At 40.5% G+C, this 15,234-nt stretch overlaps 2 protein-coding genes across 3 annotated transcripts in view; both read right to left on the reverse strand.

Annotated features, from left to right (window-relative positions):
• Positions 1 to 3,829, reverse strand: part of PID1 (phosphotyrosine interaction domain containing 1) — a 104,883-nt gene extending 101,054 nt beyond the window's left edge. Inside the window, exon 1 of one of the 2 annotated variants that reach the window (XM_052804339.1) lies at positions 3,805 to 3,829. Coding sequence is in view for 1 of the 2 variants with exons in the window: in XM_052804336.1 (XP_052660296.1) it covers positions 3,472 to 3,618 (147 nt within the window). In the remaining variant the exon portion in view is untranslated. Of the gene's footprint in view, positions 1 to 3,471; positions 3,730 to 3,804 lie in introns of those variants that run through there. The other variant, XM_052804336.1, reaches the window with a different exon arrangement.
• Positions 3,830 to 7,306: 3,477 nt separating this feature from the next.
• Positions 7,307 to 15,234, reverse strand: part of DNER (delta/notch like EGF repeat containing) — a 135,442-nt gene continuing 127,514 nt past the window's right edge. The window contains exon 13 of the mRNA XM_052804430.1: positions 7,307 to 8,392. Coding sequence (XP_052660390.1) covers positions 8,281 to 8,392 — 112 coding nt within the window. The 3' untranslated portion in view covers positions 7,307 to 8,280. The remainder of the gene's footprint in view (positions 8,393 to 15,234) is intronic.

The following is a 15,234-nucleotide window of genomic DNA, read 5'->3' on the forward strand; positions in this document are numbered from 1 at the left end:
TTTTCTTTAGAATCATGGACATATAAAAGCCTTTCATGAAAAGATCTTAGAACATTTCAGAGACACTCATTAGCTCTCCTAGTGCAAAGGAGGCAAATTTAATTACATGCAATTATTTGAATTTAGAATAAATTGCTACCCTGTGAATTTAAGGACTGTGCTGATAGTCAGTAGGAGATTCATGGTGAGAACCCATGAATCTCTTGTGGTCTCCTCCAGCTATGGCTGTAGGACAGTACTCGGAATGCTACTGCTACATTTGCAAAAGCTTTTACTCAAACATTGGAAGTGTCCCAAACCACCAGCCTGACGAGTGAGGCTATGCTTCTTTTCTTGTGGATACATTCACAGGTTGAATCCATGTGGTCTGTCATCAGAAGCATCTTGTGCTGATATTTGACATAAACATGTCCTATCTTTGTATTATTACACTTTCCTCCCAGGAAGAGTTCCAAGCAATCTTGACTTTATATTTGTATGTCGAACACCACAAAAGGGGCAAAAAAGCAACTATGCTAAAATGCTGAGACTTTGAAACAAGGAAACAATAGGAAGCCATGGCTTGAGGACAAACAAGGGCATTCGCATAGGCTACAGACCACCACCTCTATTAATGCATCATTTATGTGCTAAACGCTACAGTCCTGGTTGAGAAATGTCATGCTGAGATACTGCTGTCCTGATGCAATACTAGATGCAGCCTTTCATCAACCAAAGCATGTATGGGAAGGGAGACTGAACCAATTAAAGATTTACAGAGATAGATGAGTCAAAAGAGTGTCCTAAATTCATCCTGATCTGGCTTGCCAAAGAGATTCACAGTTGAGAACTCTTCACTGACCAATTTGCATCTGTTTTTCTTGCTTGTCTTCATCTGTGGTGCCAATGGTTAAATTTGTCCATAAGATGCTAATGCCCTAGAGTGGCAAGGCAGAAGATACAGCATAAACAAAGGGAGAAAGGATGATGAGAGACATTTCAGCAATGGTCACCGCTCAAACCATTACGACTGGGGGTGAGAACTGTCTTCTGCTGATGTTGTAATTGCAGCTGCTACATGCCAAAAATCATCTAAACTGCATTAGGCTACTTTCCACAGCAGCTACACACATTTTTTGTTAACTTGTGCAACATATATCTGGCTTACAGGCTCAGATTCCAGGCAGATTTACTTCAAATTAGTTCAAATCCACGTAAGTCAATAAAAAACTGTGGTGAAGATCAGAAACAGTCACACTCTGATTTCTTTGAGCAGTGGTGGACTGACATCCATGTACAACCACATGCATATGCACACGAACTTGCTCATATGGAAACATGAATGGAGTCTAAAGTTTAAGACACTGAAAATTCAGATTATTTTCCGTGTGTGTACTACTCCCAGGAGGTGGAAGAGAAGTCACAGCTGGCTTCATGAGAGATCTCTCTTCTATTGTAAGGAGCTACCTCTGAAGGGAAGTAGAGCAGTCCACAGGAAAAGAAATAAAAAATCTAGACTGAAGGGCATCTCCTTGAGGAGACAGCATTGCTTCCAGAGTGATAAACATCTCTCCTGGTCTGTGGGACTCTAGTAAAAAGACCAGTGTCAGTGAGCTAGAGCAGATTGTTTCCCTTAGACTCATCCTGGTCTGTTATTGAAGAAAGCAGAGCAGACCAGCTTATTTTCCTAAATGATTAACTTTGCTGCCTTTTCTGCTCAGCACATGAGATAAAGAAGTTTATTCAGTTAGCTTATTTATTTACATTCCTTTGCCAAAGATCTCACCAAACAAAGCCTATTTGATGATTTATTCTTTGCTAAAGGGGAAGCTTATTTACAATAATCATCTTACCATAAACTCCTTAAAAGGAGGATTTGGAACTGGAATTCATAACAACAGAGAAATCTGACTTTTCCAGAGAGGTCATTTTTGATATCCATTTTGCACTGTAGAAGAAATGAAGCCAACTGAGCCCAGATGAGGCTGGATGTGGCATAATCACTTTGAAGTTTTGTTTGTTTTCCCTGGTTGACCCACTTCCCATCAGAAGGAATCACCTTCACCTAATTGGAGCTCTTCCAAAATATGAGGGGGGAAAAGGATATAAAGGATTCAGATGCTGGGTCCCACAGAGGGTGCTCTGCAGCTCCGAAGTTGCACAAGAGGGATCACCTCTAGCGCAAGCAGAGAGGAAAGAGTCATGAAGTACCAAGATGACTTCTGAGCGAGGCCTCTCCAGTGACCAGCATGTCAGACTGAGAAGGAGCTGGTGGGAGCTGAGAGCACGTTGCACTCTGCCCATCTTTCTAACAACCTCCAGCTATTTCAGGTAGCAGCAGTATTCTGATTGCTCTGTCAGACGCGGGCTGGTCCCATCTCTCTGATGAGACATTTAAGATGTACCTAAAGGTGGCTCAGAGTCAAATTTGCCTTATGTCATCCCTCCTGACCCCACAAAACTACAGTGTTTTGGGGGATGCTCAGCCAAAGTCTCAGGGAATGGAAGACAAACTTGCAAAAAGGAGATAAAGCAGATCAGCTCCGTATCTCTCATTTGGCACTGGCTAAGTGCTTTGCCCTTCTCACCGCTCACCTTCTTGTGTAGAGCATTTCACGGGGGTAATAGACTCTGAGAGATACCCATGGAGGAGGTACCCATGGAGATACCCATGGGAGGCCCATACTTCTGCACCCCCTCTAAGATCAGGAACATGAGAGCAGAGTAACATACCAATAGCAATTTCAGCCCAGCCAGTACCGAGCAGCACATGAATCTCGGAAACGTGGCAGCAGGGAAAAAAAAAAGGTTCCAAAGCTGGTCATGCATCAAAGAGCTCGCACAGAAACCAGGCTGGAGGCGCCCAAAGGGAAGATGGGCTGGATTTGCTCAGCTGTAAGGATGGGGGCACAGCTCTGTGTGATGCAGTGTGACAGTCTGCTCTGCAAAAGCTGAGTGGTTGTGGGCAAAATGAGAAGGGAATCTTGGAGAAATTTTGGACACAGAAGGATTTAGTTACACGAAGGGGCAAAGGAGTTCCCTGTAGGCAACACAAGTGAGGAGGGGCTGTTTAATTCCTCTCAGCCATCCACACAAAGAGTAACATTCAGAGGTGTTGAATTTATTCCTCATCGGGTGTCTACTGCTATCAAAAGAGAAACTATACATCTTCAGGAATGTCATATCTGCTCAGGCATTTCTCAGCAAAGCCCTGCTGGAGAAAAGCCAAGCTGTTTCCAGAAACGAAGCTGAAGTAGGATGAAAAAACATCAATGCTGCGATTGAAGTTTCACCGCATGAGACTTCACTGAAGCAAGCAATGTTAACTGTAGTGCTATACACCTTCGGTCAGATTTTTTATATTTTTAGATGCAGAGAGACACCAAACCAGTTTCCCCCAAAACGTCACCAATATCATCTTCAAACTCCCATTGTTTTCAAAGGGATTAACCACATAGAGACTTTTGCCATTTGAAGATGCACTTTACTGACCTTAAATCTCTTCTCAGTTCTCATTTCCCTCACACCAGCGTAGCAGTTGGCTACGTTTGCATGGACAGAAGTAGCAGCAAAATCAGACCGGTGGTCTTGGTGCAGCACGTTACCCAGCCTGGACTGACAGCGCACAGGGCGATCCATGGCAGGAGGTGCCTCAGGTCTCCTTCCAACTACTCGCAGACCCCCTGTGCCTCGCCCGCGCTCTCCCCACGTCCCTGGCCGTCAGGCTCCAGGACCCCCCGAGCCCGCCATTCCATTAACCTGCTAACAGAAACAGGGTAAGCTGCGAACAGACAGAGTTCCCGCAGGCTTGCGGCGGCCGCTTACCCGGGGCCCAGCTGGGTCAGGACCACGTCCCCAGCCCGTTCCTCTTCTGCCCGCTCCGCCGGCGCAGCGAGAGGGCGAGGGCCGAGGGGCCGACGGCCGCGACGCGGGGAACGGCGGTGCCGCCTCCTGCTCCCAGCGCGGGCTCACGGCAGCGCCTCTGCTGCCGCCTGCCCGGCCCCGGCTGCCACTGCACGCCCGGCACAGGGACGCATCAGGCGTTTTTAAAACGGACCTCCGAAGCAGAGGGACGGCCCTGCGCTCGGCAGCCTTCTCCGGCCGCAGAAAGGCCAGAGCCCCTCACCCAAGGAGCAGCGCGCCGGCCACGCAGCAGGCTGCGGTGACCCCCGTGAGGGGGAAACGGCCTTCCTCGCCGGCGGGGAAACCTTGCCTTCCTTAACGAGCTGCCTGCGCCCCTCAGCAACATCGTTTTTCACCACGTATTTGGAAGAAGAGGAAGTGTCTTAGAGTTAGGGAGGATCGAGAGCCAGCTTCTTCCCAAGTACAAGGCCTGCTGCTGAAAACCCATCCTGGCAGGGGACCGAGGCTGCTCCCACACGTCCCCTCTAGGGCCCACACAGGTGGCGTGCAAATTCCCAAAGCACCGCCTAGAGACAAGACACAAAGAGAGGCTGAAGCTGTGGCAATGGTCTAATTTTGCTGCTCAGCTAAAGTTTGGGTTACATCTGTAGGTTTTAATGGGGATAATTTGTATGGGTTTAGTCAACATGTGTTTTCTAGCCGTTGTGCTCAACTGTTCCCTTGGGCCTTGTATTTATATCGTACTGCAATTAGCCAAACCACATGGACAGGGTTACCATCTTCATCGTTCTGGACTGACTCCATCTAGAATCCATGTAAATCATGACATTTTACTGTCAACACATCTATCACAACTCTGAGCTATAACTGCAAGTTTCACACCACCCCAAGAAGCATGCAAGAATAGATGTCCATGCTGCCGGGGCAAAACCACTCAGGGATGTTTTCCTATTTCCAGAGGGAAGAGGAAGAAAAAAGAGCCAAACCTGGGGAGCGCACAAGTACTGGAGGTTAATGACAAACCCGGAGACTTGTCCCCATCTGCAGGAGGAGCTGCAGGCTGTTAGCCCATTGCCAGGGGGAAGAGCACATAAAACCACCCCTTTCTGCATCTGGATGATTTATAGCAAAAAACCCACGTGGAGTATATTAACAGAAGGTGGTATTCGCTATACATCTGTATTTGGTCCCTACACAGAACAAACCTCCTCTGGTTTGGGAAAGGATATGGAATAACCAGTGTCCTTTGTCCACATTCACATATATCCTCAGAAAGACATGATCTGACAAGTAACCTACTTGTCCTAGCAGCTTCAGAGCTGGGATAAAAAACTCAGGATGGGTTTGTTCCCTCCAGGTCTGAGGGCTGCTCCATCTGGCAGGCAGTGCAGTGCCTCACAAATATCTCAGAAGTGCACGGATTCAGGCATAGTGCATGCATAACATGCCATCAGAGTTCAATAAAATAAATTGGAAGGAGCAAAAGTAATTTTCAAAGCACAGCTCACAGGAAGCACAGGATGATTTACTGAAGCTAGAGGCTGCAAGCTGACAGGAAAATAGCTCCTCACAAATTACTTATCTTTCAGGTCAGTCACTTGAGAGAAATATAGGATGGTCAAGAATCACTACTAAGGTGTGATTTGTATGCAGAAGGGCCACTGCTCATTGCAGTGTCTCTCTTGTAAAATATGGACTATGAATATGTATGTTCCCTAGAACAACAGAGTTGCTGGTTTCTCTACTTTGTATAGATTTGCAGTTCTTCAAAGATAAACCAATATTTTACAACTGAAAAGGCCAAAACCTCTGAAGAATGAGTATTTCCTTTCTATCTGATTAACAAATCCATTGTAACAACAATGTATTTGCCCCTGTTCCACACAAGTTACAAAAAATGGCATAGGGTATAGCTTGTTCTTGATCCTTCTTTCTAAGGGGTTCTTAAAACATTCCTAGAAGTCACCATAAATGAAAGTTTCCATACCTGGAATAAAGCAGCAGCAGAAAACCGTACCAATGAAAAAAGCTACTCTGACAGCCGCCAGGTGCAAATGCACAAGCTTTGTCATACAAAATTGTGCCTGAAGAATGAAAGGGAGGCTTGAATCTAGTTTCTTCTGGTCTCTTACTAGTAATTATTGTCTTAGGCCAACATCATTGAAAGCCCATGGTAGCAGATACAGGATGTCAAGAAAGGTATTCTGAATTTCTGAGATGCAGTTGGCATTCCCATAATTCAAACACAGCGTGGTGTTACTAACCTGCATATTCACCATCCAGCCATTTCAAACAGAAGGGAGCAGTGCTTCCCTTCAACAGTTCACAGTTCTATTAAAATATGTTTTCATTTGCTTTCCTTTACAACAGTTCACAGTTCTATTAAAATATGTTTTCATTTGCTTTCCTTTACAACAGTTCACAGTTCTATTAAAATATGTTTTCATTTGCTTTCCTTTACAACAGTTCAACTTTGGCTCGTACCTGCCACATTTACTTTTTTTTTTTTTTTTGGTGGTGAACGAGAACATAACCTTACAATAAAAATCACATTTTAGCAACTCCAACAGCTTGATTTGCAATAGTTTGTCTACCTCTTGTCAGCACTAATTGTGTGAGATGTGGAAAATAATTAAATTGCTATGACTGTAACCAGAAGCTGTAATAATATACGAAATTCAAAATTAAAAGTAACATACCAGATACTGTCTTGTTTAGGTGGGCAGAGTGTAAAACCAGGGGCAGCTTTTTTATCTTTACAATTCTTAATTACATTTGTCTTTAGTGGCTGATCTGAGATGTGGAGATGTCAGCGGTTGCAAGGAAAGGAAGGACTGTCTGAGACAACAGCTGTCCTTGCACAGAGACGATCAAAGTTCCTGGTGACAGCTTTTTTCTGTCTGGAAATGTTATTTATGTGAAATATGAAGATTTGGATGCATTCCAAGATTTCCCAACATGAGGAGGTCAACCAGAGCTTAGACCTTCAGTGCTTATCAGCCTGTAACATAACAGCACTGACTGGATGGAGCGCAGCACCATGCAGCAGGATCTATAGGTAGCTAGAGCAATTTGCCTCTGTACCGTACAGTCTTGGCTTCCCCAGTAGCAGGCCTCTTTTAAACACAAGGTCAGGTCAAGCCTACTCACATAAACAGGTTGTACTGTGACAAAACCTTACTCTTGCTATAACTTAGAGCCCAAATTTGCAATCGGATCCACTCAGGAAAAGGTTGTAGTGCACACGGCCTGGACTGCAGGACTGTATCTTTACTCTGGTGCTGTATTTGTCTCACTTTTGAGAGATTGCTTTGATAATAAAGCCCATTTTTTCCTTTTCAAATTAACAGCTGGAATATCTTCTTTTGGCATTATTTATAGCACATTATATGCTCATGTCCCTTCAAATTTATAGACAACACTGCACTTTCCAATGAAGAAAAACAAAGAAACAGCTACAATCTTCACTTGATAACATTTATTCAATATTTTCTGAAATAAGCAAGAATTTTAAGAAGCCCATAAGCAATCAAATACAGTCACAAAAACCCCATACTGATCCTAAATAAGAAGCACTATGAGAAATACACAATATTTCATGAAACAATACTGTACATCAACAACCTTTAGGAAACAAACAACTCAAACCGTATGCTTAGTTTACTCACAATATAAAAAACTTTAACCTTTAAAGAAAAATATAGATTCAGTCCAATTGTAGGATCCAATCCGATGCCCACTGAAGTCAATGGAAGTTCTCTCATTGATTTCAATGTTTGAAGGATCATGCCCTTACTTTGCCTCAAGAGGCACTTTAATTATTATACAAGGCCTAGCCTGAATACTATTACAAAAATGTCAAACATGAACTCAAGAGTATGTTTCAGCAACTTTCAGGAAATAATGGAGAAATAGGTTATCTATCCATGCATGGAATAAGGCAAAAGCTAATTAATTCAGATTAGGAATAATAATTTTTACTAGTTTCTTTTTCACAACACAAACATTTTAGACTTTTTAAATTAATGGATATATTATATATCATATTATGCTTCACATTTTTCCTACCTCTACTGAGAAAGCTGGCACTGACATGTCATAAAGAACTCCTCATTAATTATTGTTTTCTTTTCTGTAACAACCACAAGAAACTCATCTGGGTTTAGTAATAGTGTCTACCAAGAAAAAAGCACACACTATCATAAGCTTATAGTTTATAGAGCTCAAGGTACATTAAAATGTAATTCATGAAGTTCACAAATTCTGTTTTAAAATATTTTTCCAAACTAAAAGCTGCAGAAAATTGGTTCTTAAATATTCTACAGAAAACTCTGAAGCATCTAATGGTTTAAATTACTTATGCTTTCTTCTTAAAAATATTTAAATTAGGTTAGTAGCCCATCCTTTTGAAAAATAATCAAAAAAAGAAACACTAGATTACAAATCTTTTGTCTTAATCAGTGTAACCAAAGGTTTGTCATCTGGGCTGTAATCTTCATAAGCAATGGGGGTTGCATCATACATTGCAGGTCGGGATTTCTTGCCAAACCTGGAAACAAAAGAAAGCTTTTGGTGACAAACAGAAGTATGAATGAGTTAATGGCAACATGCCACTGAGTTATGGTATGCAGTCAGGAAAAAAACCCAGAGAGCCTAGATAAATTCTAAATTGTCTTGCAACGTGCCAGAAGTACAGAAGTTTAGATATCTGAACTGTGGCTTTTGAAATATATGTATAAAATAAAAAAATAAATAAAATCTTCTTGCAAACAAGAAATAGATTCCATATCAAAGGCTACAGGAACTCTGCTGCAAAATTCAGCAGTATCAGAATATGGGAAGACTGTGGAAGGTGAGAGTGAAACCGATACAATTTCAGCGAGGCCAGAATTTTATTTTAGAGCGTGCTCTAACAACCAATATTAAGGTCAGGTCATATACATTTACAAAAAGTAAATAATAGGCAACTATGTGACATCTGCATTTGGAAATGCAAATTGTGCACTGAATTGAGTTACAAGCTATAGACAAAGCATTTTAAAAATGAACTTGGAAGTCTTTGCTCACCTGACATCCACTTGAGAAGCACATTTAAATTATCAACATGCTGCACGCTATTTGCAACACTGGCAAAATTAATGGCAGTTAGGATATTGCAACACCACATAAACATACTAATTCAGCAAAGGTTCACAAGCAACAGAATCACATCAGCAGCGTGCTCCTGCTGGACAACCATCACTGCTAAGAACCAGGCTGTATCTGCCTCTGCAGAGAACTGCTGTGTCTGTATCGTTGTGGCCCCTGTGCTGGCACATCCAGAACTCCTTTAGGTGCCTTTGCACCACACAGACAGTCTATCACCCTTCTGATCATTTATTACGATACAAAAATAGTGCTAAGAATGCAACCTGAAAGTGGAAAAATTATTAAAGTGTTCTGACTACAATTACAGGAGCTTTAAATAACAAAAAGGATCACAGGAAAATGAGGCAAAAAAAGGGTCAAGTCTGCTTTCCTTATGGACCTGATGCAGAGAAAGTATTAACACAGAAACAGAAAGACTTATTTATGTAGTGATCCACACTAAGGATTCTTTCTATCCCCTTCTTATGTACAAAATTAAGTCTACATTAATTTAAGTTGTGCACACTGGAAGGGGAGATTCAGAAAATTCAGATTTTGAGGATAATATTTAGACCAAACCAAAACTAACTTGATTTTCTTCCAAGATTTTTATGCAACTTCCTGACTGTTCCAATTTAATTCTTGGCTGTTTTCAGTGATCTAGAATTGTTGACAAAACTAAAATGGCTGGAAACATTTTCATCTATATGGTGGAAATTTCATTTTTCAAAGTACTTCAGCTGTCAGTAAGGCCACACTAGATACATTTCTATGCATGAATGTCTGCTTTCTTCTGCAGTTTAATAAATACAGACAGGGCACGTTCGCTCATCAGCATCATGATGGATAAACCTGATTTTCTGTAAATGAGATAAAATTCCAAGAACTGAATGAAGGAATCAAATTATGGCATCTTACTAAATCAGAGGCAGCAATGAATTCTGAATGACCCTTTTTCTCCATCACTCTCAAGGGTTTAAAGGAAATAGAGCTTTGCATAGATACAAATGATGATGAACATTCTCCAGTGATTTAAGTAAAATTTTGCCCTTTCTGACAGGTAGAGAACACATGGATTGTTACACATGGTGAAGCAGTACAAAATCTGTTCTCTTGTGTAGGTCAGGGTTGACATGTGCCCCTAATTAGAAAATGCTGAGAAAAGACCACGGCACATGTGCTAGTTGTTTGTGGCCTGGCTGAGCCATCTAGCTGGTAGACCACACTGCTTTGATCAGGCAGTTCAGAAGCCAGTCCCTGCTCGTAACAGTAAACAGAGTTAACACAAACCTCAGAGGTCTCAAAATAGGATTGTTAAATGGGAAGTCTTAGTTCAATGGGTGTGTATCTGGTAGGATTGCACAAGGATGCTATTTTATCATTTAATTGATGACATAAAAGAAAACATAAAACAATTATCAATACAATCTTCAAGAGACAATGATTCAAGGGGTAATAAATAGTGAAAAGATGCAGGTCCCTGCTACAGAGTGTACTGGCTCAATTAATAGGCTGCTTGCAGCCTACAAACAAACAATACAAATAATACAACACATACAAACAAATGAATAAAGACTTCTTCCAGTGCAACCAAATACAAGAATATTCATCTAACAAAGAATATACACCGTGTGGAGAAATCTCAATCCTGGGAAGCACTGAGTCTGGAAAGGGACTGGAGGGATATGATGGTTAATCAGTTTAACATTGGCTTTAATGCCATACTGTGTCTGATGAGCAATTATGTGCGTAGATCGGTAAACAGAGCGTATCAGAAGTTCTGTGTCCTGTACATTTAGCACTGACATGTCCATTCATGAGTGATGATAGTGTTCCAATGTGTATATTGGAGATATACACAGAGATACTTACCAGTGGCATAGGGATCACCACAAAGTCAAGTAAATGACATGAGAATTAGAAAATATATTTTGCAATGAAACATTGAATAAGAACAACCTGCATAACTTGACAAAGAGAGACCGAGGGTTCCGTCACAATTTTGGGGACAGTATATATTCAGTGTAGAAATTCTTCTTGGCACAGGCAGCTCCATGCGTGCATGTGTATATATGCATGTGTGTGTGACAGGGACTGCAAATTCTACTTCACATATGGAATGGGGATGCCCCTCCACTTCCTTAGAAGGACATTTCAAAAGATGGCTAACCATAGAGAGTCATCAACCTCAACAATTCCATTCAAGTAGAAGACTTTTGAGAACATTGGATGGCTGAACCCCAAGGAAATGGTATCCTCCAACTGCTGTGGGATAGGCTAGAGTTCAGAGTTTCCCAGAAGCAGAAGAAAGAAACCATGTGTTGCTACTCTGTTCAAAAACAGCAACTGGTATAAGGAGTCTACAAATAAAGTTTAAACAAGAGAAGGAAAAGAGGGAGACCAAAAATTTTTTTTTTTTTAAAGTATACCCATAGGAGGAAGGGATTGTTTTTCCCTCCACAGGAGGAGAAAAAGAATGAGAAGATCAATTTCCTCTGCATTATTCAGAGAAAAGGCCATGTGTGCAAGTGGTACTTTGCATTCCTTAGTATAATTGAACTATAATCCTAGAGTTCCCACAAAGTTGAGACTCTGGCAGAGAATGTATATAAGCAATTAGCATGTACTGTGGAGACCAGAGTACTTGTGCATATGATCATACTTTCACAAAGAGGTAGCTGACTGAGCCTCATCACTGAAACCTATGTCAGAAAATGGTAAGAAAAAAGCATGTGCTGAAGCTCATCAGATTCAGAAAGCTTAGGACGTTCCAGTCTAACACAGCCGACTTGAACACAGGAACGTGGAGAATGTGCAGTGGAGAGAAGCTTACCCTGCTGTGACAAGATGACTTAATCAGAGTCTGATGAACCAGACTCTTCAACCCACACACAGACAGAAAAGAGTCAGCACGTGAAAGTAAAAATTAAAGAAACTACACTGTAAGTAGTGCATGAAGTCCACTGCTAATTGATATCTAGACACACAAAAAGTTTACAGTAGTACAGTCTCTGTAACCAGATATTTTGTGAACTCAGTGTGGATGCTTCTCTAACGTGAATGATCCAGTTCAACAACAGATCCTGGTTCCAACTCAGTGAAGTCTTATGGCTGCAGTAGGCAGTTGTCAGCTATTTCATTACAGTGTTCTCTTCTGGCTTTAAAATGTATAAGCTTTAACATAAAAGGAGTATTTATTTACTGTCTGCATCATGAATATTAAAGAAAGCTGTGCCTCACCTGGTTAGAAAACTTTCTTGTTCCAAGCTGCTAATCCTAAGAACATTCACTAGAAGTAGACTTTTATTAGTAATGATCCTTGGGCACATTCACTTCCTGTTACAGCAAGTGCCTTGATTAGTAAAGATCAAATTATAAAAAATTATCAAGAAAAAGACCTGCTGAGGAACATGAACAAGTAATTTTAAAATAATTTACTGAATATGCAACAGGCATCCACACTCCCTGGACACCTACTGACTTTAACAGAAACCTTACATTTAAAGAAAATAATCTACTCGCTATTCCTTAGGCCTCCATTTTCCAAAATTACTAATAAGTTTGCGTATCTAACTGGGAAAGGGAATGATTTTCAGAAAATGCTGAGAATCTATTATTTGAAAGTAGATGCCTTAGATACAGCAATTCTGAAAATTCAGATCTTGGTATTTTTAATATGCAGATTTAAGAGTTTATGCAAAAATAACTATAAAAGTTGTGCTCCTTTTCCTGGATTGAAATTACCAAAGCAGTGTTTTATATCTTCCTGAAACCAAAATAAACACAATAATCTTCACACTAAACCTCTGTGAATTACCTGACTTGGCAGCTCTATCCTGGATTTTTATAAGGCATCCATTCCCTGAGAGGCACAGAGAATTATTTGGAATGAAAACATTTATTTTCATTTGTATTAAGTAGAAACACCTTTCCCAAGATAGGGAAACCCTTTATTGACAGGTTCCAATAATGTTAATTTTTAACTGCATAATATGGATCTGAAAAATCATCATGAATATATCGTAGTCTAAGAACTTCTTCGGAGGTTATTTAACCCCCATGAAAACTTGTTTTTCTAAACTTCTGCCATCAGTAATAAACACAGATTCATTCAGAGTAATGCAGAAAGTAGCGATAAAGACCTGAACTAGTCCAGCTTCCAAGATTTGAAAGATTTCATACAGGAAATCTTTTACCATTTCCATTACCTGCCAGTGAAACTGTAAAATGCAGGGAAAATTCAGATTTAAAAGATCCTGCCTTGCTGGTACACTTTTCCTTGGTACCCTTAGATAGAAAGCTGCCAAATTTGCTTTAAGAAATAAGTAAGAAAACCCAGGTGTTTCACACTGTTCCTCAGAAGACCGGTTCCAGTCCTTGGGGAAGTTCTAAGTACCACTTCAGCAAGTAGTAACTGAACAGGATTGACACATTCATCACTGCTGCAGTAGTAGGAGGGAGATGTTTAATTTCAAAGATTAACAGTATCATTTTGCACCTTGTTCTCCACCCTCCGAGATGTGTAGTACGTAACAGCAGACATTCAGAAAGCCAAATAATAAAAAACTATAAAGCTTTTTATGGGCCATAAAGCAACTCCTCCTCTCCCAATACACTACTAAAGGAAAAAGCAGTTCTGACGGTGTGTATGGTGTGGAGATGCTGAGCTCCTACTGGAAGAGATGGAAGGCTAAGTGGCAAAGGAGACTTCAAGGGAAGACTTAAAAGAACACTGATTTTATTGCTATGTTAAATGAACTATACACGTCTTTCTTTTTAAATATTTACTGACTAATATATTTTGACAATGAACAAATGTTTTATTGTAAATCTAGTGGGAACAGTTTAAAGAGCTACTGCCCAAAGCTGCAACATGATTAGCTGAGTCTGTAGGAACTCCTCATCCATTTCAGATGACTTTGATGGCTTCAACAGTGGTACAAATTAACCTATTTAATTTGCACTGAAACAGAACTGGAGTATTTGGAAAATGAATTACCAGCAATCACCAACCAATATGCATGCATTTCTCCATGTCAATGCACAGCAATGTGTCTCCCTCCATTCTTTTAAAATCATTTTAATGGTAACACACATGAACACTCTTGTTTGAATTTGAAGTGAGCTTGACAAATCGAAGAAATAGGAAAAAGAAACAACAAAAATGAAAGTTCTACCCTATTAAGAGAGATGTCAAATACAGAAGAAACAATACTGGCTAGGAAGCAAAATGGCACAGAGGATCTGGGGGTGAGGAAAAGGTCTAACAGGTCACAAAATTAAATCATCAGTCGCTAGTGTAATGCAAATTACAAAAAAAAAAAAAAAAAAAAGGCAAGCAAGCAGGTTTCATTTTCAGATGTATGAACAGGAATGCCATAAATAAGACAACAGGAGGTGATTATTCAGCTGATTTGGTACAGGTAAAGCTTCAGCCAGAGAACTATTTTCAGCTTTAGGGACCACCCTTCAAAAAAAGAGAAAGACAATCTGGAGTGTGTCCTAGGGAGACAATGAAGAAGCTGACATGATTCAGAAGGAGATACTAGAATGGGTTAGTCTAGTCTAGGGAAGAAAAAGGTTGTTTTGCTTTGTTTGGTTTTATTATTTAAGAAAAAAACGGGGGGGGGCAGGCATGACACCTGACGTACATGATTACTATAAGGCGAACAGTGATAAATTATTCTTCATGACAACCTGAAGAGCAGTAAGAAAGAAGTAGCCTAATTCATAGCAAAGAAAATCAAGGTTGGATTTTAGGAAAGCTCTTTCTAACTCCATTCAACTCCTTTGGAAGTTTTTAAACACAATTGTTGGCAGGGAGCTAGGTATAATTAATGCTATAACAGTGCAATGGCTTACACTTGAGCTCTTGAATCCCTTCCAGCCCTACTTTTGTATTATTCTGACACGCAATGCCCTGGCTTGCAAGTGCTCCATTAAGTAAAAAAATTACTCTCTCTAGGAAAGTAAGAAAGAAAGATCCTAATTTCAAAGCAAACAGGAGCACAAAAATGAGTGATTTGAAGAGAGTATCACTAAATAACCTGGTAAATTAGTCACTAAAATCAACGTGCCTTTGCTATCTAATCAAATTACTTGTACCAGTTAAAGAGTATTTACATCTTAAACAGAAGATCTTACAGGCTGTGCATCTGTCCCTCTTCACCAGTTACACCAAATAAACTCAGAATAACTCCCTCTGTTTTCAAGGAATTGTGCTGGATTATCACACATCAGATGAGAACAGAAAAGGGATCAAAA

This window comes from Harpia harpyja, chromosome 12 (genome assembly GCF_026419915.1).
Source record: "Harpia harpyja isolate bHarHar1 chromosome 12, bHarHar1 primary haplotype, whole genome shotgun sequence".
NCBI classification, from domain to species: Eukaryota; Metazoa; Chordata; class Aves; order Accipitriformes; family Accipitridae; genus Harpia; species Harpia harpyja.